We start from the raw sequence: 25,817 nt of genomic DNA, 5'->3' as shown, positions 1-25,817 counted from the left end.
CCATGGCTGTTTTACTCATCCCATATAACATTACAAACTAAAACAACTTAAAATTCTTGCAAACATACAAAAATCAGATTTCACATAAAAATTTGGGTTCCAGCTTCTCTTTAGAAAAGATCTGAAAAAAATGGCCTGCCCTCCTATGCAGCAACAGCAGGCTAGAATGAAATCGCAGCAGCTGCCACCTCCCATCCCCCTCTTCCTCCCAGGTGGGGCATGGTCTCCTTTGCCAGTCCCTATGGGGCTTTAACAGTTGACCCTTAGCCTTCTTCAGAAACTGATCCTAAACATTCTTGGATGTTTCCTCTTCCTTCAACTCATGGCCTCAAATCTCCAGTCTGGGTTTATCAGGTGACCAAACTGAAAAACTCTTTCAGGATTAAGGAGTCCTCCCAATAAGCTCTCCCCTGCTAACCACCTGGTGCCAGTATTTGCCTAGGATGGAAGATACCTGGAAAAAGGACATAGTAGGCATTACCCAAAGAAGGGTAAGAGAACAGGGTAGGGTCAGGTGAGCAGTGGGATTAGCAGAGCACCCCAGAGAATCAGAGCAGGAAGCTTAAAGCAGCTGGGTAGAATATAAAAAAAGCAAAGACATGAAGGGGGAGGAACAGGGCACAGGGGAGGAGCTAGAATGAAATTAATACTGTGGCAGGAAGTATGAGTGGGATAGGGAGGGATTCCTCTGCTATACAAGCCTCAGGGACAAATGTTTAAAAGGAAAACATTAATAGCTATGCACTTCTAAGCTTTATTACTAAGTAGGACTTAACTTGCTTGGGAATTTTGAATGAGGTGTTAAGTACACATTATGTTAATTTGGGCAGGGATAAGCTTTTTCCAGTTCAAAAATTAATGCCCCTACAAAAGAAATAAGAGTAATGAAATGCTTCACCAGATGGTTTGGCTCTTTGATATCTACAAACCTTTTGAACACACTTAAAATATTTTTCAACTTTCCTGTGCAGTTGCATTAGGTGATGACTGTTGGCTTACTTACTTCCTGTTTAGTTTTTCCTTTACTCTCTCTCCAAACAACTTTTGGCTTGGAAGGCTATACAGTCGATCCACGAAACTGGACTTGTGGCATTAGAAAGTTGGGTAATAACGGAGACAGAAGAGTGCCAACAAGTCGTTTCATAACCTAATGTCTTGTGCTTAGTTGTTATCCTGCCGCTCGGCATGAATTCGGAGCTTGATGATGACTGTTTTGAGGTGTGTACTTTAACCACATCAAGATGAGGCTGTGTCCCCGAAAGGATGAAGTTTCACTGGGGCTGTGGAGGAGCTTTAAGAAAGACTCTGCGTGATTACTGCGCAAAAGTAACCATCCAATTAGCTGAGAACTGGACAAAGGAAAGGAAAAGCCAGCAAAGTCAGCTTCCTGAGGCCACCCTCTCGTTATCCTCTGAAATAAAAGAAATCTTTGTATCCTACAAGTGCAGACACCTGTAGCACCTCAGGACATACAAGTAGAAGCTGGAAGGGGTGGGTGCCAGGTCAAAGTATGTCCACATCATTGTGTACATGAACACTTTATTTTCAGTTTTGTAAATTCTGGCAGTATTCTCAAAAGAAATAATCAATTTGTTCTCCTGGAAGAGTTAAACTATCTTGTAAACGCAATAAAGATTTTAAAACACTTGAGAATTTATCTCCTCATCATCCTGGTAAGAGCTACAACTCAAGACTTTAACCTCAAAAGCTGTTGATGCTATAACCATTTTGCTTTTCTTATTGTTTTTTTGGTTCAGAGGAGTCACCATAATCACACTTATCAAAGGCTCTAAGACTGGCCAGGTGCAGTAGTTCAGCCTGTAATCCTAGCACTTTCGGAGGCCAAGGCAGGAGGGTCACTTGAGGCCAGGAGTTTAAAGCCTAGGCAACATAGTGAGATTGTCTCTATAAAGAATTTAAAAAGCCAGATGTGGTGGTGGGGGAGGGCGGGGGTGCAGCTGTAGTCCCAGCTACTCAGAAGGCTGAGGCAAGAGGATCACTTGAGTCCAGGAATAGGAGGCTGCAGTGAGCTATGACTGTGTCACTTGCACTCCAGACTGTGCAACAGAGCAAGACTTTGTTTCCAAAAAAAAAGAAAAGCTCTAACCCCAAATTTTCTCCTTCTCCTCAAGCTCCTGCTGTCTTACCCCAGAAGCTTTTGGGGGCACAGTGATGAGCAAAGTAGATCTCCTCATAGGAAAGTCATTTAAGAAATTCAACCAATATTTACTGACCACCTACTATTGATAGATGTCTGGTACTCACAGCATTTGGACTGTAACAATGAATAAAAGAAATTGAACTTTACAAAAAAGACTATATAGTAGCTGTCATTTTTTTATTTTGTAATTCAAATGTGATCTTAGGTAGACCACATCACTTTAAGTTATTGCATACATGAGAATCGTTTTTGGCAATTTCACTTGGTTGTACGGAACACAGCTCTTTCACTAGCTAGAGCATGCTACCTCCTCTATAACAGAATTATGTCAAATGGAACCCTTCTGGGATGATTAAAACTTTCACCAAAATGTATTTGCTTGTGCTCAAAGAATGGTTTATCTATCAGGCAATATCTACCCAACAATCATACTTTAAAAAATTAGATTGGGCCATCCTGTCAAATCTAAAAAAAATTTAAACTTGATTTAAAAAATGTTTAAACTCTTAAGTATGTTTAAATTTAGTGGCTGAGAGTCTAGCAAAGTGCTATTATTACTTTCAATAAAGGTTTCCACATGGCAATTTGTTTTGGAATACTGTAAGGAACTGCATGGTTTGAAAGAACTAATATTGCTCTAAAAAGTAAACAATTTATATATCCATTTTCAGCCATAAGTATTTTCCTTCTTTTTCTTTTATTGGAAGTATCACTCCTCACTTTTCCTTTCAATAAAAAGGCAACGCATTCTTTCCAGCCTACTTCCAAAAAATATACAGCTGTATCCTGTCATTTGCTCCCTTTTCTAGTTATTATGGCCTGGAGATTTCAAACTCATAACTACTTCTTGAAGATTTAATATATGTGGTTATCAGTAGAATATTTCTCTAACATATTATAATAAAGTACTTCTATTTTCAGTACATTCATCACATGAGTAGTTAAGCTTAAGATAATCCCTTTATACATTTGCTTTTTAAAAATAACTATTCTGAATGCAAAAGTCAAAGAATCAAGTCTCTGCTATTCACACGTAACAGGCTTCTACCTACACTTTAATACTGAAGATCTAGATTTTGTCAAGAAGCAATATCTAACAATCACATAGTGCTTTGCAGTTAATAAAAGTGTTTCATAAATATAACATCTTTTAACTTAAACAATTACAAAAATACTATGTCCAGTGGAGATTGTTATGTGGGCAAAAGAATAATTTGGTTGAGATACTGGGGATAATTATCTCTACTTAACAGAGAAGTAACCTGAGGCCCAGTAGGGTTAAATGACTACCTCAAGATGAAACATTCACTACCAGGACTCACGGAGTCATTGAAGATTCTCCACGATATAAAGACTTTCATACAAATGTACGGTGAGCATGTGTCTAAGATTTATTTAACTCACTAATGAGGGAATCTGCAAAATGACAAAGCTGGTTAAAAGGGGGACATGAGAAACTGATACACCCACACACACAGAGTCAGTGGGAAAAAGAATGCTATATATTATAACAAGACTGTAGAGATAGATACAAGGCAAGAAAATCATTACCTCTTAGAGTTACCTTTTTTACCAAATAGAAATCTTTTGCAACTTACCAATCTTTTCTAAGTTACCATCTAACTTCAGAGGGTTTGGGAACTACTCAATAGCATGCAGCTAGTCAGTTACCTTCCCCTAGAGCAGGGGTTAGCAAACTTTTTCTGTATAGGGCCAGACAGCAAACACAACTATTTAACTTTGCTGTTGTAGTATGAAAACAGCTATTGGCAGTAAGTAATGAATGAGCATGTCTGTGTTCCCATAAACTTTATTTTAAAAAAAAGAGTGCACTGGATTTGACCCACAGGACATAGTTTGCCAACCCCTGTCCTAAAACACCAGCTGATCCCCAGGTGGCCCACTGCATGTCTCTTCAAAGTTATACAAAGAGGACTATACAACGTTGAAGAGACATGCCATGATCTTTCTCCTTTAATTCCAAGTTTTAGATAATTTTTAAAACAGTACCCAGTCTTCGAATGATAAATCCGACACTTTCTCCTGGCACATAAGAGAACTTACTTTGCTGCCTCTCTAAGGCTCAGTTTTTGGAGTTCAGATTAAGAAACAAGGCCCTATCAAAGAAAGGAAGTTAAAACAAGAAATACTAAGAAAAGCATTTCTCAATATTTTTCCATCTTGGCTTACTTGCTTGGGGAAAATATTCTGTGAACCACACATGTCTTTTCCACTGCCTTGAGGAGCTCTCATCAGAACTCAGGGGAAGCCTAATACTATGAGAAATCACCGGGGGCTGTCAGAAACACACGACGCCAGACACTTTCCTGTGATGGAGGAGCATTCAAGCTGAGACATGACCATGATGGCACCACATGATTCTCCAGGGGATGGAGTCAGGTGCCACCTATAGGACCTTCAGCACTCACACTTCAGATCCACTGGTCTACAAGATCAAAACCAGCAGAGGGACCTGCACTGAGCTCATTCAAAAGCTGTTTCATCTGACATATGTTAAAAAAAAAAAAAAGTTGATGAATTTTTTTCAGTGCAGTAGAAATTCTCTGACCTCTCAAGAAAACATTCCTGTGTGTTCTGACTCCTGCTAAATTAGAGTTAGAACACAGGCTCAGTATAACCGCCTACATTGAGTTCAGGTGGTCCCATCCGTTAACAGGTTACTGCCACACAGCCAAAAGCTAGAAGCATATTCCTTGTAAGACCAGGTTTTAATTCAAACTTGTTATATACCTACTACGGACTAAATACTGTGATAGACATTGCAGTTACAAAATTGAACACAACTCAGCCCTTATTCTTAAGAAGAATAAATGCTGTATTCTATCAGGGGGAAAACGCTGATGTAATTGGTGTCAACTACTTTGTGCAGGGCATTTTGAGGCAGGGCAGTGGGACAGACGGGAGAGTGGGAAGTACTATGGAGATAGATCGCGCTGAGTGGTGACAATTTCAGAAACTAGTAAACAAGAGGAAACAGAAAGGTAAAAAGACTTTCTTAATTTTACAATATTAAATAAAGTTTAAAACTTAAATGACAATATCTTAGATAATAGGTGAATAGTCAAAAGGAAAGAGGCATGAGATATCTACCGAGCACTGATTACTAACAGTTATTGCAGAAGTGATGCCTGTCACTGTTAAGATCTTTCCCATCAACTCCTCTTGGAAGTTGTTTCTGATGGATTTAACTTATCTTTTACCTCCCATAACCCATTCTGTTATGGCTACCTTTATTTGTGTCTGCTCCCAATCATGCCTTCCCCCTGCCAGCTGGTTTTCTAATTTTTCAGTTTCTAGAAACTTATAAACAGAAGAAAACCTGATAAAAATAACTTGATATCATGTGATGTGTTGACACATTAAAGGAATCCTGTTGTTGCTTAACCAAGATAACATTTCTATTCTTCCATATTTCTCTAATAGAAAACAAAGTTTATATATAATGTCTGAATGTCTTATATGGCTTACACTTAAAGTTTCAAAGCCAGGTGTGACACACACCGGTAGTCCCAGCTATTTGGAAGGGTGAGAAAGGAGGATTGTTTGAGCCCAGGAGTCCAGCCTGGGCAACATAGCAAGACCCTGTCACTTAAAAAAATATAAAATATAATAAAGTTTCACTACTATTTTCAGTAATGTACATATATTCTATTTTTTAAATTTACATAATAAGTTATCCTATCAATAAGTAAGCCATCTAACAAATTCTGATCCAAAATGTGGTTTACCATAAAATTTCAGGTAGATTAAGGAAGCAAAAGCAATTAAAAGAGGTGTAAAAAGGAAAAAAAAAAAAAAGCTGGGAAAACATGTAGAGTCTACGTTCCCTTTAGAAAACAACTTTTCAAGTGAAATGAAATTGTTCTAATAACTGCCGAATGACCATTACAGAGACCACATGGATTATGATACTTACATAGCTATTAAGAAAAGAGGAAAGTTGTCCTTTGAGATAGAAAAATTACACAGTATTTTCATAGTGAAAGGCAAAAGGTTTCAGAAATCCTCAGAATGTTCACTCAAGAAATGAATTCAGTGGTTCTGAATTGCTTATGTAATTATTGGTTTGTTTTATCTGTGAAAACCAAATACAATATTAAACATTAGCACACAACCAACAATAACATAGAATACTATACCAAAAGAAGATGCCTTTCTTGATGGCAAAATGACTAAGAAAAGTAAACTAAAATTACACAGCACTGAGAGGGGGCCCACCATTTTTCCCTTTCATTTACATCAATGATCAAGAAGAAAAATGTTGAGAGTTATAGAATAAGCCATTATAATAAAGATAATAAAAGAATTTTTTACACACCAGAGGAAAAACTAGCTCTTCTCAAGAAGTTTCGAAGTCTGCTAGTGGAAAGGCCAATATTCAGAGGCAACAAAGGGCCAGTAAGTTAACCTGAAAAGAATAGCTGCTGTGATGTCTACAAATTCTTTGATATCCTTACCTTCAAACCATGGGCCAAACTTACTGCCTCACTTAATGAAAACAATGGGTAGGAGGGATACCATGTGACTATTACAACTAGATCACAAAAGGACATAGCTTCTGCCTGGCAAGCATGCTCTCTCTCAAAGTGCTTGCTCTCAGAACTTAGCTACCATGTTGTGAGGAAGTCCAGACCACATGGAGGGGCCATGTGTGGGTGTTCCAGCCAATATCCCCTCCCAGATCCCTCAGCTGACACCAGTATCAGCTGTCAGTCATACGAGGATGAGCCTGTAAATCATTCCAAGCACCTGGCCTTTGAATCTTCTAGCTAAGGACCCAGGAATTGTGGAGCACAACAAGCCATCCCTAATTTGCATTCTCTGAATTCCCCCGACTCATAGAAAGTATCTGTAATAATAAAAGGTTACTGCTGTTTTAAGCCACTAAGTTTTGGAGTAATTTGTTTTGCAGCAACAGATAAACCAAAACATTTACCTAGAACACACGTATATCTAATATGGAAGGATTTTTTTCAAACTGAAAAAATAACCTTTATACAAACCAATTATAGATATGTCCTCTATTTAATACATTTAGAAGGTTTTATTTAAGTAACAACATTAAATTTTATTAATTTGAACTTTCCTAATTGGAAATCTGAGAACTAAGACTAAATTTTAGAGTGTTTTGGTTGAATACCATCATCAAAGTAGCTCTGTAGAGTTTAGGTAATTCACACAAGAAGGCAAGAATACTGAGGCTAATTAAGAGAATAAATTGTCTTTAAAGTACTTTAAAAGTATAGTACCCTAATGGTTTGAATGTCCCCTTCAAAATTCATGTTGAAATTCAATTGCCAATGTAATGATACCAAAAGGTGGTGCCTTTAAGAGGTGATTAGGTCATGAATGGATTAATGCCATTATCTTGGAAGTAAGGTTAGTTATCTCAGGAATGGGCTCCGGATAAAAGGATAAGTTTGGCCCCCATTTTCTCTCTTGCCCTTTCACCATGTTATAATACAGCCTTCTTAGGCCCTCACCAGATGCCAAGTAGATGCTGGCACCATGTTCTTGGACTTCCCAGCCTCCAGAACCATGATTCAAATAAATGTCTCTACTTTATAAATCAACCACTCTGTGGTATCCTGTTACAGCAACAGAAAACAAACTAAGGCAAGCACTCTCCACATAGAAAGCATTCGATAGTTATTATGCGTTAAGTGAAAATTAGATGCTTTGAGTTCTTCCTAATCACTTTTCACATATTAATTAGAGTCCTATTTTGCAAACTGGCCAGTTTAGTTCAAGCAAATTACCTCACATACAACTGTTTTATCTTTTCCTAATAAAGGGTGAGTTCCCTGAGGGTATTCCTTGTCTTGTTCATCTCTGTATCCCCAGTGGGCATAACACAATGTCGTATGTCAAGCATTGTACCTGATGAATATTTATACAAATGACCAAACTGTAGCAATGGACGTGAAGCTAATATAATTGTCTTATAATTCGTTTTTTTTTTACTAATTTGTTCTGCTCTTCCTCACAGTTAGTCCAAGTTAGTTGATCTTTTATTATATTTCCAAAGAAATATAATAAAAGATCACTATACTGTGATCTTTTATCACAGGGTACACTATACTGTGTACCCCTTCATTAACTTTTATGAATTTATTTATAGTAAAGGTAAGGATACAAATGTCATCCACACATAATTGGCAGTCTGGTGCTCAGACCATCCTATCCTTTCTAAGACTGCCGTGCACGGCTGTGCACACTGCGCACTGTGCAGCCCTGTCCTTGTGTGAGACAACAGCGCCCCCTGGGGCTGTGTGATGTGGCAGCTCATTCCCTTCTCCAGCTCAGGACAGGGAAACCCAATTCATAAAATTTCCTTTCTATCAGAGGCAGAGATTTATAAATCAACATTATTTTGAAAAGATTATAAAGACAGACTGTTCTGCTTAGAATAAAAAAGAATAAAGACATCTAATTTTAGTTTATTCCTCCCGTTCAAAGCAGAGATCAAACTTCTTAGACAGTGTTATTGTAATGTTTATGGTCAGACTCACACTTATCACTGAATCAAAATTTTGAAATATTTATTTATAAGGTTAATGACTATCTTTAAACTGAGGCAGTTTGCTGAGCAATTAATATTTTTGTCTATACACAGACTTAATTACTGCTATAAATAAGACAGTCAGAATTTCTACAGTTTTAGTCTGAACATATAACTTGTAGTAACAAGATGCAGGCTCTAGTACAGATTTAATAATTAGTTATATGGCCCTAAACAAGCTGTTTTAGATCTCTGCCTTCACTTACATCAAACTGGGATAATGACGCCTTTTTTCAAACCTACCTTCTAGGTTAACAGACATTAAGATTATGTGAAAACATTTGGCTAAAGTTGCTAAACAAATGTAAGGTAAAAGATGTTAGGTCTTGTCATATCAACTATTTTCTAATATTTTGTTGACATTTTTACAATTTAACCAAAATAAAAATTGCATATTTTCAGAACTACAAAATTCAGTAGCTATACAAGGTGAATTAAAGTAGTGAAGCTAGTCATGATCCATTCATCCATGTTCACATTTAATTATATCAATAATAATTATAAAAATAGGTAGGTAAAGTTTCGCAAAAATATTTCTATTTATTCTAGCTTAAGAAGTCTTGCCCATGTCAATGGACTGTCTGGCATCGGCCACTGTTTCAGGTACTCGAACAGTCATGTTGTCCATAGATTTCGTTAAACAGATTTGGCAGCCCAACCGTGATCTGTAAAAAACGGGGAAGGTATGATTCAGTATTAAGCATATATTATTCCCAAGGCAATGCAGTTGTTTAAGATATTTTAATACTTTCTTACCCAAAGCAGTTGGGGAATTTATCAACCTTTAAAATATCCATTAGATCAAAACATATATAACCCACCCAGTCAACTAGAAGGTAAATATGAAAAACAATGGACCTGGTGTGCCAAAGGTTCATTATGGCCTTTAGTTCCTATTCCCCACTAATCGTTTCACCAAAACAACTACTTTTTTGGTGAAAAAGCTGACAAGCAATGAAATAATCAGAAGGCACAATGGGGAGAAGAGAACTGAGGTTATTAGCAAAGCCAAGAAAAAATGATTAATCATTTCCTAGATAATTAAAACCATACAGATCATAAAAGAAAGCCACACTTTTAAAAGCCTATAAAACAAAAAATTTGGAATAAAGGCATAGACTTAAATCATCAATTATAAGAGCATATTTTTCCCCACATTTTTACTACCTGTGAAATCAGGAAGCATCTTAAAATCAATGGCATCTTACAATCACTGCTACACTGAGAGGTAATGGTCATGTCATAGCTGAAAATTTGGTTACAATATTCATAAGGGGGATTCTTCAACTTAGTTATGGGAAGTACATCACATGTGTTGATTTTAACTACCTTCCAAAATTTATTTATTCCAAAATAAATCCAAATTTATTCCAAAATAAATCCAGAAAGATTACAAAACAAAAATTAAGAATACAAAAACATAGCACAGTGTAAAGTCGATATTAGTAAATATTTGTCATTGTAAAGATAACTATAATCTATTTCCTTTTTTTTTTGCAGAATTACTACCAATTTTATTTATATTTTCCCTTTTTTAACAGTGATATATAATTCTAATCTATGTCTAGAGAAATCTAAATAACTCTTCCAATATGCACAAAATATGTTAAATAACACTGTGCCATATTGTAATTAGTAGTGCTTTTTTCTTTCTTATTGGCATATGAAAATAAATGTTAATCTTCTAATCAAATTGTCTTCAATTTGATGAAATGTGATATGCAGGTCTTAGTTTCACTAATATATTCATCAAGCATCTATTAAAGGCATAGTACTAAATTCAGTGAGTACACAAAGAAGAGCAACTCAATTCAATACTTTCTTATGGAACACCTCTTAAGTGCTGGGCACTGGAGATGCAATAAGGAGACAGCAGAGGGGCTAGAGCCAAACAGACCAGTGGTCTAGAATCCAGCCCTTCATACAGCGTGTTCACAGGCAACTTGTTTTTGCTTAACCTCGCAAACGTTAGCATAATCCTCCAGATGGGTTAATAAAAGAGTCCCTCACAGGACTGCTGTGAGGATTAGTTGCTAATGTCAGCATTAATGAGTGAACTTTCAATCAAATAGAAGAGATGAGACACATTCACAGATGATTAACATGTGAGATTGTGATGTGACAAATGCCAGAGAGAGAGAAAGCCAGATGGCTCTGACAGGTCTGAGGAGAAAGCACTTCCTTCTGGCCAGGGCGGATGGTGCTGGTATCCAGAATGGGCTTTGGAAGAGGAGTAGGATTTACTTTTTAGTAAAAGATAGAGAAGAAAAGCATTTGACGCATAAGGCAAACAGAATGCAGGGAAGTTCAAGGCACATCTGAGGCCAGATGGGTGCTTGCTTGGCTACTACAAGGCGTAGACCAGGACAAGGAGAATGAGGGACCAGAAAGGTGGCCAGGGCCTCGAAAAGCTTTGAATACTAATTAAAGAGTTTATGTTTTAATTGGTGAGCAATGAGGAACCACTGGGAAGTTCTGGAGTAAGGAGTATGCTTCACTACAGAAATAATGATTGCGGACAGAAAAAAATCTCCTCTACCAATAGTTATTTGTAGAATGAGAAATAACCTTGACAACACTCAACTATGCATTAAGCTCTTTCTGCAAGAGAGAAAATGTGGTCAGCCAATCTAGACAAATTCATTAGGACTGCAGTGAGCCCTAGAGAGACTACTGGTTACTCAGGGTGTTCATATAAAACCAGTAAGACAATGCTAGCCTTCAAGGAACTATCACTTTAGTAAGGGAAACAGTTATCAATGAAACAAGGCAGGACACCACAGTGTGGTGACAGATGAACAAGAAGTCTGTTATCGGAGCAGAGAGAGAGGCGGCACAGAGAGCTTCTGCTCACTCTAGAACAGGCGTCCTCTAACTACGGCCCGCGCGCCACATGCAGGTGTTTTTTGCCCGTTTGTTTTTTTACTTCAAAATAAGATATGTGCAGTGTGCATAGGAATTTGTTCATAGTTTTTTTAAACTATAGTCCGGCCCTCCAACAGTCTGAGAGACAGTGAACTGGCCCCCTGTTTAAAAAGTTTGAGGAGCCCTGCTAGAAGATAAGGCGTGGCACCCCACTGCAGCCTTCTCACTCTCCTGCTTACTAGACCTCCGTAAAGGTCTCTGGCTCCAAGATCCAGCCAGTATAGACAGTGTCTCTAGAGGAGACAGACAGCAAGGCTCCTTCACTTCATACTGTTCGTCCCACAAAGTTCTGACACTTGTGTGAACACTTTCTCCAGTCGCTCTTGCCACATATCCCTCAGTGAAAATTTACTGGGTGTTCCGTTTACATTACGTCTACGATTTGGTTTTTAATTCAGAAAAGCATCTGGAAATAGTAACAGAGCAAGGGCTCTGAGGCCCATCATAGCTGGATACAAATCAGGGCTCTGTCACTCACTAGCTGAACAGCCTTGAGCAAATATGTGTAACTAAGCCTTGTTTTCCCACCTACAAAATGGTGATAATACTGCCTAATACATTGAAGGTTAGATAGAGTCACATTCGTTAAGTGCCCAGGCATTAGGATAAGTTCCCAACATATAAATTGATACGACTGTAGTTATAATGCTAATAACTACCATTTAATGAATGCTTTCTTCACCGGGCACTGTTAAAGACCGTCATGTATATTTATTCATTAACTCTACACAGCAACCCTATGAAGTGGGTACTATTATTATCTTCCTCTTAGAGATAAGGAATCTGAGGCCTCTGTGTACATTATCCATAGAAACTGGTGGCAGGGAGCAATGACAATCCTCCAGTGTATTACAGATTCACAGATAATTCCTGAATCTCCCTTTCCATCAACTATTAATTCCACAAACAGTGGGTGACTCCCTATTGTGAACCAGGCACTGGAGATACAATGATAAAATAAGACGTGGCCCTATTCTAAAGAGAAAAGGAGACGAGTAACCAGTATGAAAAAAAAACCATGTGGGGCTGTCCATGTATCATCAATCCATCAACAATCAAGGTTAAGTATATCCAATAATAAATATTAAAACAATGGTGTTTCCTCCTAAAAATTAAAAGCATTTACACAGCACTTAACTTTAGGCTGAATCTCCCTATATCTTTGTTTTAGAATTTTATGGTACCCTAAAAATAGGAGTTTACATGTGGTTACTAGCTTTAAACAAAATTCTTTCCATTCCAAATACGTCAAAGTGTTTTATAAATCCTACCTGTGCAACACATTACACTCTTTCCCCACAAAGTATCTGTGCTAAAATTCTGTGTACTTAAGAATACCAGCTATAAAACACTGTACAGCTATTTCTTGCTCTCCATTATCTAGTTCTAAAACTTGGAAATTTTATTATCAATGCTCTCGGCTAGTTTACAGTTATTACCGGCTGTTTGTATCTTATTACATTCTGTATCTCTTCTAACTGTAGCTCTCCCTCTATTTTCTTTTTCTTTTCACTTAGAATATTATGTATTATATGTACCTACAATTTTTATCTGAATAAAAGGGCAAGCAGTTAGCTGTGATTTAGCCCTCTTGTTAAACGAGACACAATTATTGGAACCAAGCTACATAGCTACTGAATGTATTCTCTGTGTAATTCCTCAGGACAAAAAAAAGGAAGTATAGACAGAGAACATGGCACTGAAAATGTGAGAGGGGACAGGTAGAGGGCAGCCACAATCCACTATGCTTTGGTGTCTAAAGGGATAATACTATTTTCCTAGTTTCTCTTCCTAGAGTATCAGTCTGATCTCCACCAGGAGGTAAAGGAACTACAAAAGGAACAAAACGGTACGTACAAATGACCTAAACATTTTTGTGAGGATTAAATGAGGCAGTTTATGTTAAGCATCTAACAAAATTACAGTTACATAATAAACATGAAAATAAAACTACTATTACTATTATTTTAATTTTTTAAAAAATTACTTATTACTAGGGTCACCAAATGACAGCTAAAGCCAATCTTAAGTAATAAGCCCTCATTATTTTACTTCTTGAAACAGTAAATCAACTAGCTACCTTGACTCCAACCAAAAGATAATAATAAAAAAATGTATCACTTTATGTCACCTGTTACTGAAAATCATACCACTTTTAAGAGTAACTTTACTCATTAATTAATAAAAAGAATAAGCTCTGGTTAATTTACTTTAATGTACACTTAGAAAAGGAACTACTCACTTTAACATAATTATTATTATATACTAAGTCGCTTTAAAAATTGTTCAAATAGGTAAAACTTTCCCCTATAATTTTGTTCAATTATCAAATGTGTCCTTCAAGAATACTATAAAAAGCATTAAATTTAATCCTGTCCATTAAATTGTAATCAATATTAATTCCTGGAATAAAAATAGATCAAAAAAGATTTATTAGTATCTAGAACTTACACTTCCAATACTTCCATTTTTTTTTTTAACTTTTGTATAAAGGAATGTTTCATAGAATATAAAACAGTGAGAACAAGAGAAATGCCACATATTTGATGTTCAAAATCTGCACCTATAATTTAAAGTGGGGGAACTCTATTACATTCATGGGTCCGGTCTTGAATAGACACAAAGGAATAAAACATTTACCTTCCCAGATTATTAGTACAACTGAAGCAGTCCTAAAATCTTACCTGTCTGTAAGTCCGTATGCCAGATCAAGCATGTCATTCTCCTCGTCAGTGATTGGGTCTAACTTCTCAAATATGTGGTCTTCAAAGATGAGGTGACAGGTAGAGCAAGCCAAGGTTCCCTCACAGGCACCTAAACAAAAGCCACAAACACTGAACACACTCTACTCTGCATCAGACACCATTCAAACTGGGTCATTAAAGTTAAATATTTCTAAATTTTAGAATCAGTATTAGAAAACAGAAATGAAAGGACTTCATTTCTGAATAATAATGAGAATTAGAGGCAACCGCTCCCCCCGCCCACACACACACATAGTTTGAAATCATTCACATACTCTTTCACAAAGGTTTGGGTTTAGTGTTATGAACAGAAACTATAAAGATATACTGTCCTAATATCAAAGAGCTTACAAGTTATTTTAACAAGCTGAAATGTGCATACATATGAAAGTGTGCATTTTTAAACTTACATAGTAATAATTTATGCAATAGCAATGCAAGTTATTTACCTTTTCCTGGAGAGCTCAGCACAGTTTATGAAGACTTGTGGTGTAAGAGGAACTAGAAAGCAACCATACTTACACCTAAATAAAGTTAAATATTCTTCCCTCTCAATTGCTCCTTATAATCTGGACAAATAAGTCTTTTTAAGAGTCACTCTCAGAAACCCCAGTTGCAAAATCAGTTAGCATACTACTTGTAAGAGCCACCTGGGTTTCAAATTAGATAAGAGTATTTCTCCTGGTTTGTTTTTTTTTTAAGTTATTAATTTAACAGTTGCTTACTGAGTGCCTATTATGTGCCAGGCACTGCGAAAAGGGAACTAAAAAGTCATCTTATCCAACCAAACCAGGATAGAATTCGTTCTGCAACATCTCTTTTCCAGGGTTACCCAGCCTTTGCTTGAAAATCTCCTGCCAAACAAACCTGTACTGCATAAGTCAGCCAATTTCACATTCGGCTGGCTTCCATCTAGCTAAAGTCTGCCGCTCTTAACTTCCATCTACTGGTCCAACTCTATCCTGTGGAGTCAAATCTTTTTTTTTTTTTGAAACAGAATCTTATTCTGTCATCCAGCTGGAGTGCAGTGGTGTCATCACAGCTCACTGCAACCATAAACTCCTAGGCTCAAGTGATCCTTCCGCCTCAGGCTCCTCAGTAGCTGGGACTACAGGTGCACACCACCATACCCAACTAATTTTTCTATTTCTTTTTTAAGAAAATCACTATGTTGCCCAGGCTGGCCTTGAATTCCTGGCCTCAAGCAATCACCCTGCCTTAGCCTCCCAAAGTGCTTAGGATTACAGGCATGAGCCACTGCACCCAGCTTCAAATCCTTCTTCTAAACAATAATTTTTCATTATTTTTGAGATTGTTCTTTTCTTCTATATGCTCAATTTTTTTCTTACATAACAGTTTCAAATCCCTTCCCTTAAGCTGGTTGCACTTTTCTTAAAATGTGGTGTCCCCATGTTCTCATAAGTGGGCTCTAAAAAATGCATCCTCATGGATGTAGGGGGTGGAGTAACAGACAGTGGAGTTGCAGAAGGGTGAGGGGTGGGAGGGGTGTGGATGAGGAGAAATTACTTAAGGGGCACAATGTATGCTACTCAGGTGATATCATAAAAGCCCTGACTTGACTACTACACAATCTATGTAACAAAACTGTACAAATAAAAATTTCATTAATAGATTAATAAAACACATATATGGTATCCAGAACACATTAATATTTCAGGGGAGGACTTGACCACAGACTCATGAAGATTCACATTCCGGTTAAATTTGATTGTTTTCTGGATTGTTTTTAAATAAATTTTTAAAGCCCAAACTGCACAACTTTAAAGACTATAGAGTCTTTGGAGTAACTTCAGTTTGATTTATATTCTCTATTGGCTAATAAATGCTATAAAAATAAGTAACAGAACCTACTATTAATAACTAGTAACCTTTTTAATTTTCTTCAGAATGGATCATTTTAACAAGTAATTTTCTCCTAACTTAAACATTTGCTATTCATATTTTACTATTTAAAAAAAATTAACAAAGATAAGATTGGCTTCCCTAATCTTCATTTTTATTAAATCCAGTTCAAAGCTGTAACAGGACTATAGGGCTACCATACAGTGGAGTACAGGAGTTAAGAGCATGGGATCTGCAGCCAGACTCCCTAGCTTCAGCCTCAACTCCCCTTTTTACTAACCACGTCACCTGGGTTGCTTTACCCTCCATGCCTCAGTTTCCTCAACAGTAACTATACCAACCTCACATGGTAGTTGCAAGAATTACATATGAGTGTGTACGAATATATATTAAAATATTAATGTATGCCCTGGCAGCCATGACTGGTAGATAGTAAACACTATGTAAGTGTTGGTAATCATGATTATTATTATTATTATTATTTGGAATTTATGAGAAAGCTTGCATTAATTCAACTTTCTTTTTAAACATAAGAGGAACTAAACCTAAGAAGTTAAAGAAATGAACTGAGGCCATACTACTAGTTAGAGATGAGTCAGGACTTCAGCTGAGTTTCTGAACACTGAAGACAACTAGTTCCTACCATACAATAATCTACATCACCTTACTTCAATATTAAACAGAGATAAAAGGTTCATATGGTAATAAATCCCTCTAGAAAAACTTAGGTCATTCCTTTGTGTACCACCTGGTCTATTGAAATGAAGAGTCCCCTCCATCCTTCATAGGCTTTACCCACTCTCTCTTCCCTGGGAAACTAATTCTTTTAACCTTCTCTTAAAGGTCTTACTCTCTAATAATTTTCATTGCTCTTCTCAGGAACCTTGGCAATTGGTGCCACATCTTGCTTAAATTGCCACGCTCAGAGATGAAGAGAGTATTCAAATAAGAATTTGGCAAATGTTGAATATATACAGAAGATTAACTTTCGGTTCCCACATGCCAAGTTCCTATGATATACATTCTACTCCTGTATTTATTCTTTAAACAAATGCATCATGTTCTTGATCCCTTCTACATTTTATGATCCCATTTAAACTTTTTCTACCACAAAAAGTTATCAATAAATTACCCTTTTCTTATTCTTTGCACTGAGAGGAAACTCAAATATAACAGAAACTTTAAGATTCAAAATGAAATCAACTAAGCCTTTGTGAGAGGGCTAACATGGAGCCATAGAAACCTAATGGTCAGACTGTATTACAACAATTATTGCTACAGAAACAAATCTGCAGCAAGAATTCATAAGACCCCATGGATAGCACTTATTAGAAGAAATATTCAATCCTGCAAAACTCTGTAAGAAGACGACAAGTAGTTTTTTGCATTTTGAGATTTAACCTATTTTATTAAAAAAAAAATTTAGAGAAGAGTGGAGACATATATCTGAAAAAGGTATTTAGGAGAAAAAAACTGAAAAAATAAGGTAAAGATTTGGATATAAAGAGAGACTAAAATTATGAGAACAAGAAGTTATTTTGTTAAATTTAAAGCTAAAATTTTCATTTGGGGAGCTATTATAAATGTTACTTTTAAAAAATTTTGGTTTCCAAATGTTCATCCTTAGTACATAGAAATACAATTGATTTTTGTGTTGACCTTGTCTCCTAGGACCTTGCTAAACGCACTTATTAGTTCTAACAATTTTTCTATAGATTCCTTGTGATTTTCCATGTATACGATCATTTCCTCTAGAAGCAGTTTTATTTCTTCCTTTTCAATCTATGTGTCTTTTAATTTCTTTATTTGGTCGTAATACACTGGTTAACCCTTTCCAGTGTGATATTAAGGAGTGATGAGAATAGACATCCTTGCCTTGTTCCCAATTTTAGGGGAAAGGCATTCCATCTTTCACCATTAAGTATGATGTTAGTTATAGGTTTTTTGTAGATGACCTTTATGTACACCTTATTTTGCATAACCAGAGCTGATCTGGCACTACTTGTTTTCAATTAGAACATGGGAGCTGCCGCCAATTCTTTATCTCCCAAATAATATAGTGAGTTCACATCCTTAACATCATGGTACCTCCCAACACCACTACAACTATACAGCCCAAATTGCCAAAGGCTGAGAACAGTAATACAGGAGATGACATTGTTTTTAGGCCTCATCTTCTAATTTTTCCTTAGCATCACAGAATTCCCAGGTTCCTATCCACCATGAAATCTTTTGCACTGAGAATCAGCCGTGCATATATTCCCTCTCCCAGACTTGGATCCAACATGGAGAAAGGAATCCCTGTATTATTTGTGCGTTTGTATGTAAGCAGTGGGTCCAGGGAATTAAGAAGGTGTTCTTGAATGGGGTTAGGAAGTTAGAAGTTGCACGAGTTAGAAGTTACAATGCATTTTCTCATAAAAACCAAGCTAGAAATGGTAATTAAGACAGTTATGAAGAAATAGATTCTGTGTGTTGGTTTGGAAATTTAGTCACCATGCATAACATTATTTTTATGGAAAAACTATATACCTCATGCAAAGGAACTGACCTGAAACAAAACCTACTCATAAAATGGGGAGGGTTTTTTTTTTTATTCTTTGGTTTTTCACATATGCTGGGAATAACCCTACAAAATAAGGAGTGGAAGACAACCTTTAAAAGGAAAAAGGATACAAAAGTAACAAACAACTACGAGCCTATCTAAAACTAGAAGCTGATCAGACTATGGGTATACCAATATAATAATAACAGTCTTGTATATTTCAAAACTGATAAATTTCAGATGTTTTATAACAAAAAATAAAAGCTATATTAGCTGGATTTAATCATTCCATATGGTGTACATATATCAAAATGTCACATTGTACCCCGTATATATAGACAATTATGATCTGTCACTTAAAAATAATAAAATACTTTATGCCTTAGCAAAAATAATCATCTGATTTAGGGACACATTATAGCCACACTGATATTAGCCCCTAATGTCAGCATTTTATCTACCATCCTTGCAGATGTCTTTTTTATACAATGTCTTTTTTTCCTTTGGGTAGATACCCAGTCATGGAATTGCTGAATCAAATGGCAGTTCTACTTGTATCTCTTTGAGGTATTTCCATATTACTTTCCACAGAGGCTACACTAGTTTGCAGTTCCACCAGCAGTGTATGAATGTTCCTATTTCTCAACATTCATGCCAACATTTATTGTTTTGGGATATTTTGATAAAGGCCATTCTCACTGGAGTCAAGTGATATACCATTGTGGCTTTGATTTGCATTTCCCTGATGATTAGTGATGTTGAGCATTTTTTCATAAGTTTGTTGGCCATTAGTCTATTGTCTTTTGAAAAGTTTCTGTTCATGTCCTTTTTCATTTTTTGATACAGTTGTTTGATTTTTTTCTTGCCTGAATTCTATATAGATTCAAGTTACCAGCCCTTTATCGCATGTGTAACATGAGAATATTTTCTCCTATTCTGTAGGTTGCCTGTTTGCTCTGTTGATAGTTTCCTTGGCTGTGCAGAAGCTTTTTAATTTGATCAGGTCCCACTTATTTATTTTTGTTGCTGCTGTGATTGCCTTTGGGGTCTTCTTCATAAATTCTTTGCCTAGGCCAATGCCTATAAGCGTTTTTCCAACATTTTATTCTAGAATTCTTATAGTTTCATGCCTTAGGTTTAAGTCTGTTATCCACCATGAGTTGATTTTTGAGAGATGAAAGGTGCAGGTGCTGTTTCAGTCTTCTACATGTGGCTATCCAATTTACCCAGCACCATTTATTGAATAGGGATTATTTTCTCCACTGTATGTTTTTCTCTCCTTTGTCAAAGATTAGATGGTTATATGAGATGGTTTTATATCTGGGTTCTCAGTTCTGTTCTATTGGTCTACATCTCTGTTCTTGCACCAGTCACATGCTGTTTTAGTTACTATAGCCTTGTAGTATAGCTTTAAGTCTGGTAGACTGATGCCTCCCAATTTGTTCTTTTTGCTTAACATTGCTTTAGCTATACAGGGTCTGCTCTGGTTCCATACAAAGCATAGCATTATTTTTTCTGGATCTGCAAAAAATGTTGGTATTTTAATTGGGATTGCACTGAATCTGTAGATCACTTTGGGCTACTATAGACATCTTAACAATGCTGATTCTGCCGACCCATAAGCATGGTATATTTTGCCACTAGTTTATGTCCTCTGCTATTTCCTTCTTCAGTGTTTCGTAGTTCTCCCTGTAGAGGGCTTTTACCTCTGTAGCTAAATATATTCCTAGGTATTTTATTTTCTTTGTTGCTATTGTTAAGGGTATTGATTCTCTGATTTGGTTTTCTGTTTGACTGTTATAGTATAGGACTATAGTATAGGACTGTTATAGTATAGTATAGGAATGCTACTGATTTCTGTACACTCATTTTGGAACATGATACTTTGCTGAATTTGTTTATAAATTCCAGTAGTCTCATGGAACAATCTTTGGGTTTTCTAAATATAACAGTATATTGTTAGCAAAGAGCGATAGTTTAACCTCTTCTGCCCCCATTTGGGTACCATTCATTTCCTTTTCTTGTCTGATTGCTCTGGCTAGGATTTCCAGCACTATGTTGCATAGGAAAAGTGATAGAGGGCAACCTTGTCTAGTTCTAGTTCTAAGCACGTATGCTTTCAATTTTTCCCAGTTCCGTATGATGCCGACTGTGGGTTTCTCATATATAGCCTTTTATCATTTTTAGATAACTCCCATCTATGCCTATTTTGTTATGCATTCTTATCATAAAAGGGTGCTGAATTTTGCAGAATGCTTTTTCTACGTCTATTGAGAAGATCACATGGTCATTGTTTTTACTTCTATTTATGTAGTAAACTGCATTTATATATTTGCATATATTGAACCATCCCTGCATCTCTGGGATGAAGCCCACCTGATCATGATGGATTATTTTTTTGATAAGCACCTGCATTCAGACTGCTAGGATTTTGTTGAGAATCTTTACATCTATATTCATACGGGATATTAGTCTATAGTTTTATTTTTTTGTTGTATCCTTTCCTGGCTTGGGTGTCAGGGTGATGTTGAATTCATATAATGTGTTAGGGACAATTCCTTCCTTCTTGACAATGGGGAATAATTTCTACAGGATAGACCTTCTTTGAAGGTCTGGTAAAATTCAGGTGTGAAACCATCTAGTCTGGGACTTTTCTTTTTAGGAAGATTTTTTTTACTGCTGCTTCAATTTTGGTACCTGATATTGGTCTGTTCAGGAATTCTATTTGTTCCTGATTGAGCCTAGGTAGGCTTGTGTTTCTAAGAATTTGTCCATTTCCTCCACATTTTCAAATTTATGTCCACAGAGGCATATATAGTATTCATAGATATTTTGTATTTCTGTGGCATCAGTTGTAATTTCTCCTTTATCATTCCTGATTCAGCTTATTAGAGTCCTTTCTTTTCCACTTCTCATTAATCTAGCAAGAGATGTGTCAATTTTATTTTTTCGAAAAACCAACTTTTTGTTTTATTAGTCTTCTGTGTAGGTTTTTTTTGTTACTGATTTCATTTAGTTCTGCTCTGTTCTTTGTTCTTTCTTTTCTTCGGCTGGGTTTGGGGCTGGTTTGCTCATCCTTTTCCAGTTCTTTGAGACGATTCATTAGATTGTTGATTTGTGATCTGTCTATCTGTTGGATATAGGCATTTATGGATATAAATTTTCCTTTCGGGACTGCTTTAGCTGTGTCCCACAAATTTTGATAACTTGTGTTTCTTTGTCATTTATTTAGTTCAAGGACTCTTTTGATTTCCATCTTCATTTCCTCCTTAACGCAATAAGCATTCAGCAGAAGGTTGTTTAGTTTCCATAACTTTGTGCAGAAATGACAGTTTCTGTTGGAGTTGATTTCTAATTTTACTCCACTGTGGTCTGAGAAGATACATGATATAATTTCTATTTTTTTATTTTTATTTTTTGAGACATGCTTTTGGGGGAGAATGTTCAGTACATGTCAGTCAGGCCCTTTTGTTCTAGACTCCTGTTAAAGTCCATTGTTTCTTTATTTTCTGTTTGGAGGATCTGTCCTGTTATATCAGAGGGATGTCCCTAGCTATTATGGTGTTGCTGTTTATCATTTTGTTTAGATCAAGTAGAATTTGCTTTATGAATCTGGGTGTACCTGAGTTAGGTGCATAAATATTTAGAATTGTTATGTCTTCTTGTTGAATTGTACCCTTCACCATTATATAGTGACCATTTTTGTCACTATATGGCCTGAACAGTAGGCAGTTCAGGCCATTCGCATTTATTCAAAGAATTGATAAGTGGGTCAGATTTCTGTTCATCCTGTTGAGTTGAACTTTGTTGCTTTGTTTTCCCTCGTGAGCCATTGTGCTATCTGGTCTTTGACCTTTAGCTTTTGGATGATTTTACATTGGTGAATGTTTATTGTGCTGACCTGTGTGTAACACTGTCTTGAGTATTTCCTGGAGGGTAGGTCTCATCTTGATGAATTCCCTCAGTCTTTGCTTGTCTGAAAAGGTCTTTATTTTTTCTTCATACAGGAAACTTAGTTTTGCAGGGTACAAGATTCTAGACTAGGCATTATTCTGTTTGAGAAGACTGAGAATGGGGCCCCAGTCTCTTCTGGCTTATAAGGTCTCAGTTAAGAAGTCCGTAATTAGTCCAATGGGTTTTCCTTTATAGGTTACCTGCTTTTTTCACCTTACAGCTTGTAGGAAGACCTCTTTAATGATTATTTTGGCCAGTCTGATGACTGGCAGACACTGATGTCCTGGTGTCTTCCTATTTGCCCTCTGAGCTTCTTGTGCCTAGATATCTAAATTTTTAGCAAGGCCAGGGAAATTTTCCTCCATTATATCCTCAAATAGTTTATCCAAACCTTGTATATTTTCTTCTTTACCCTCAGGGATGCCTATAATTCTCATGTTAGGCCTCTTCACATAATCCCACATGTCTTTTAGGCTTTGCTCTTTTCTCTTATTCCTCTGCTCTATCTTTGTGACTGACTTATTTAATTGAAAGGCATTATCTTCAAGCCCTGAGATTCTTTTTTCTATTTGATCTACCATATTCTTGAGGCTTTCCGCTGTGTTTTGTACTTCCCTGAATAAATTCTTCATTTCTAGGAGTTCTGTTTGACTTTTATTTAAAATTTCAATTTCTTTAGTGAATTTTTCTCCAACAGTCCTGGAATTATTTTTTATGGTTTCTTTGTGTTGGGTATCCATTTTCTCTTGCATACCATTGAGATTTTTTTAGAACGCATGTTTGAAATTATTCTTCCATCATTCTAGTGTGCTGAATTTGGTTAATATCCTTTGCTAGGTAGCTGGTGTTCCCCTCTGGGGGTGTGCTTTCAGTTTGATTCTTCATACTTTCAGAGTTCTTTCACTGATTCCTTCCCTTCTGGAACAGCTGTTGCTCCTCACCTTTAGATTTTCATTTAGATAATAACACACCCAATTTAGTCTCTGAGCCCATAGGTGGTGTTTGTGGGTGAGACTCGAGCACACCCTGTATGAGTCAGTAAATGCAGTAAAAGGGTATGCAAATTGACCTCCCTGTCAGTAGGTAGCACCTGCTGGGAGAAGCAGGCTGCAGTGTTGTTTTGGGGTCCTGTCACCAGCTCTCATTTCTCTGGAGAGGCACTCTAGTGCCTCGGGTGGTGGGTGAGTCCTAGGACTTCCAGGTGTATCCTTATTTTCCACCTCAGCAGGGGGAGGTGGGGGGATAACACTGGGTGGGGCTGGGTTGGATGACCCCACCCTGAAGCTCCACAAATGCTGTTAGCTGGGACCAAAGGTCTATTGTCTGCTTCTGGGCAAAGCTGCCAGGGAGGGGCTGAAATGGCCCCACACAGCCAAAAAATTCTGCATGTGGAGGGTGGGCCTGAGACCTAGCTCCTTTCCACCTTCTACTATTCCGCAGTTTCTCCTTGGCCTGTGCCAGCAGGCAGGACCTCAAGCCAGCGGGTCTCCCCATGACTGTGATGTGAGTGGAGAGATTCCCTGCTCAGGATCACAATGTGAGCTAGGAGCGAGGCTCTACTGTGGAAGGAGGGTTGCCCCCTGAGCATGCTACATGTAGGGCCCACTCTGATCTTCCCCTGAAGGCACACACACCTCAGGAGACTAGTTCACAAATATCCCTTCTGTGCCCCTGGGGAATGCAATCAAGACCTGCATGTTTGGTATCTGACCTGCAGGCCTGTCCCTGGGACTCCAGAAATCAATCGCTTACCCTGCAGAGAGAATAGTGCCGGTCTCAAGTCACCCATGGGGTGTCTAAGCTGGACCGATGTCTCTGCGCCTCAGGATTTGCCCAACTCTGCTGTAATCACCAGGCAAGCAGCACCTGGGAGGGCCAGCAGGTAGGGAGTTCACATACTGAGTACCCCTCAGTCCACTGCAGGGCCCCAAAAAGAAAGGTCCCATTTCCTGTGGATGCCTTTGGGTGGTGGCTAAAGTGTCTCTCTCAGCAGCCACAAGTAGGGGAAGGGAAGGGAAGAATGAAGCAATATGGCGCCTGCCAACTGGCTCAGGTCTGTGGCATGGGAGGTGCCTCAAGAGTGCTGGGAGCCTGGTGCCCTGTCCGCAAGAGGCTCACTGTTCACTAGTGGCAGACATCTTTGGGCTGGTGTTGGCAAGTCTCTGCAGCAGCTCACAGTGCTATGCCTGCAACTATGACACCAGTATTGCTTTCCATTACCCTTGCCAAGTAATTTTTGTGAACTTAAAAACATATCTACTTTAATGCCTTTTTAAAAATCATTATTTCTATATGACTTAGAAAATCTACTAAGATTTTTCTACTAAATTAAATACCATGGAATGTTAGGGTGATTGTTTAACCTTCTTCATAGTGTTAGAGTATGTTTAACTTCCATTCCAAAGTTATTGATTTTGGGGTATATTTCGGCACCACACCATCACTAAATGAAAGTCAACACTGTTACAAGATATTACGATTTAAATTTTTCCAACAGCATTAACACTCACAAGTTCCAGTGCACACAAACAACAGCATGGTTCACCATCTTCTGTCAAAGGTCAGGAAATATTTCTATCAGCTAAAGTGGCTCCACTATATAGCATTAGCACAAATACAGTTCACAATTCACCAAGACTGTCAGCTTTAAAATTAAGCAAATCTCTTACATTTTAAAAATGTGGATGTGCTACAGGAATTGTGAAAAATAAAATAAAATAAAAATGTAGACAGATTCCTACAATTTCAAGTATGTATATAATATATAACTAATATTTTGATATTGCCTTTATTTTATGTAGTTTATATTTGCATAAAATGTAACCATAATTTATATTTAAATAAAAGCATAGAAATGCTATTAGTAGTTATAGGGAAGAGAAGAATGGATTTTTGTTTTATGTGTTTTGCTTTTCCAAAATTTCCTATGACTATGTATTCATTTTTAAATCAGATAAAAATGTTATTTTCTAGCCGGGCACAGTGGCTCACGCCTGTAATCCTAGCACTCTGGGAGGCTGAGGTGGGTAGATTGCTCAAGGT

General features: G+C 37.1%; 1 protein-coding gene across 1 annotated transcript in view; it reads right to left on the bottom strand.

Annotated features, from left to right (window-relative positions):
• Positions 1–9,202: 9,202 nt before the first annotated feature.
• FDX1 (ferredoxin 1) overlaps positions 9,203–25,817 on the bottom strand; it is a 31,713-nt gene continuing 15,098 nt past the window's right edge. Inside the window, exons 3-4 of the mRNA XM_020286678.2 lie at positions 14,354–14,483; positions 9,203–9,409 (exon numbers count right to left, since the gene is read on the bottom strand). Of these exons, the coding sequence (XP_020142267.2) occupies positions 9,295–9,409; positions 14,354–14,483 (245 nt within the window). The 3' untranslated portion in view covers positions 9,203–9,294. The remainder of the gene's footprint in view (positions 9,410–14,353; positions 14,484–25,817) is intronic.

This window comes from Microcebus murinus, chromosome 4, assembly GCF_040939455.1.
Source record: "Microcebus murinus isolate Inina chromosome 4, M.murinus_Inina_mat1.0, whole genome shotgun sequence".
NCBI lineage: Eukaryota > Metazoa > Chordata > Mammalia > Primates > Cheirogaleidae > Microcebus > Microcebus murinus.
This window is presented reverse-complemented; position numbering and strand designations above follow the sequence as displayed.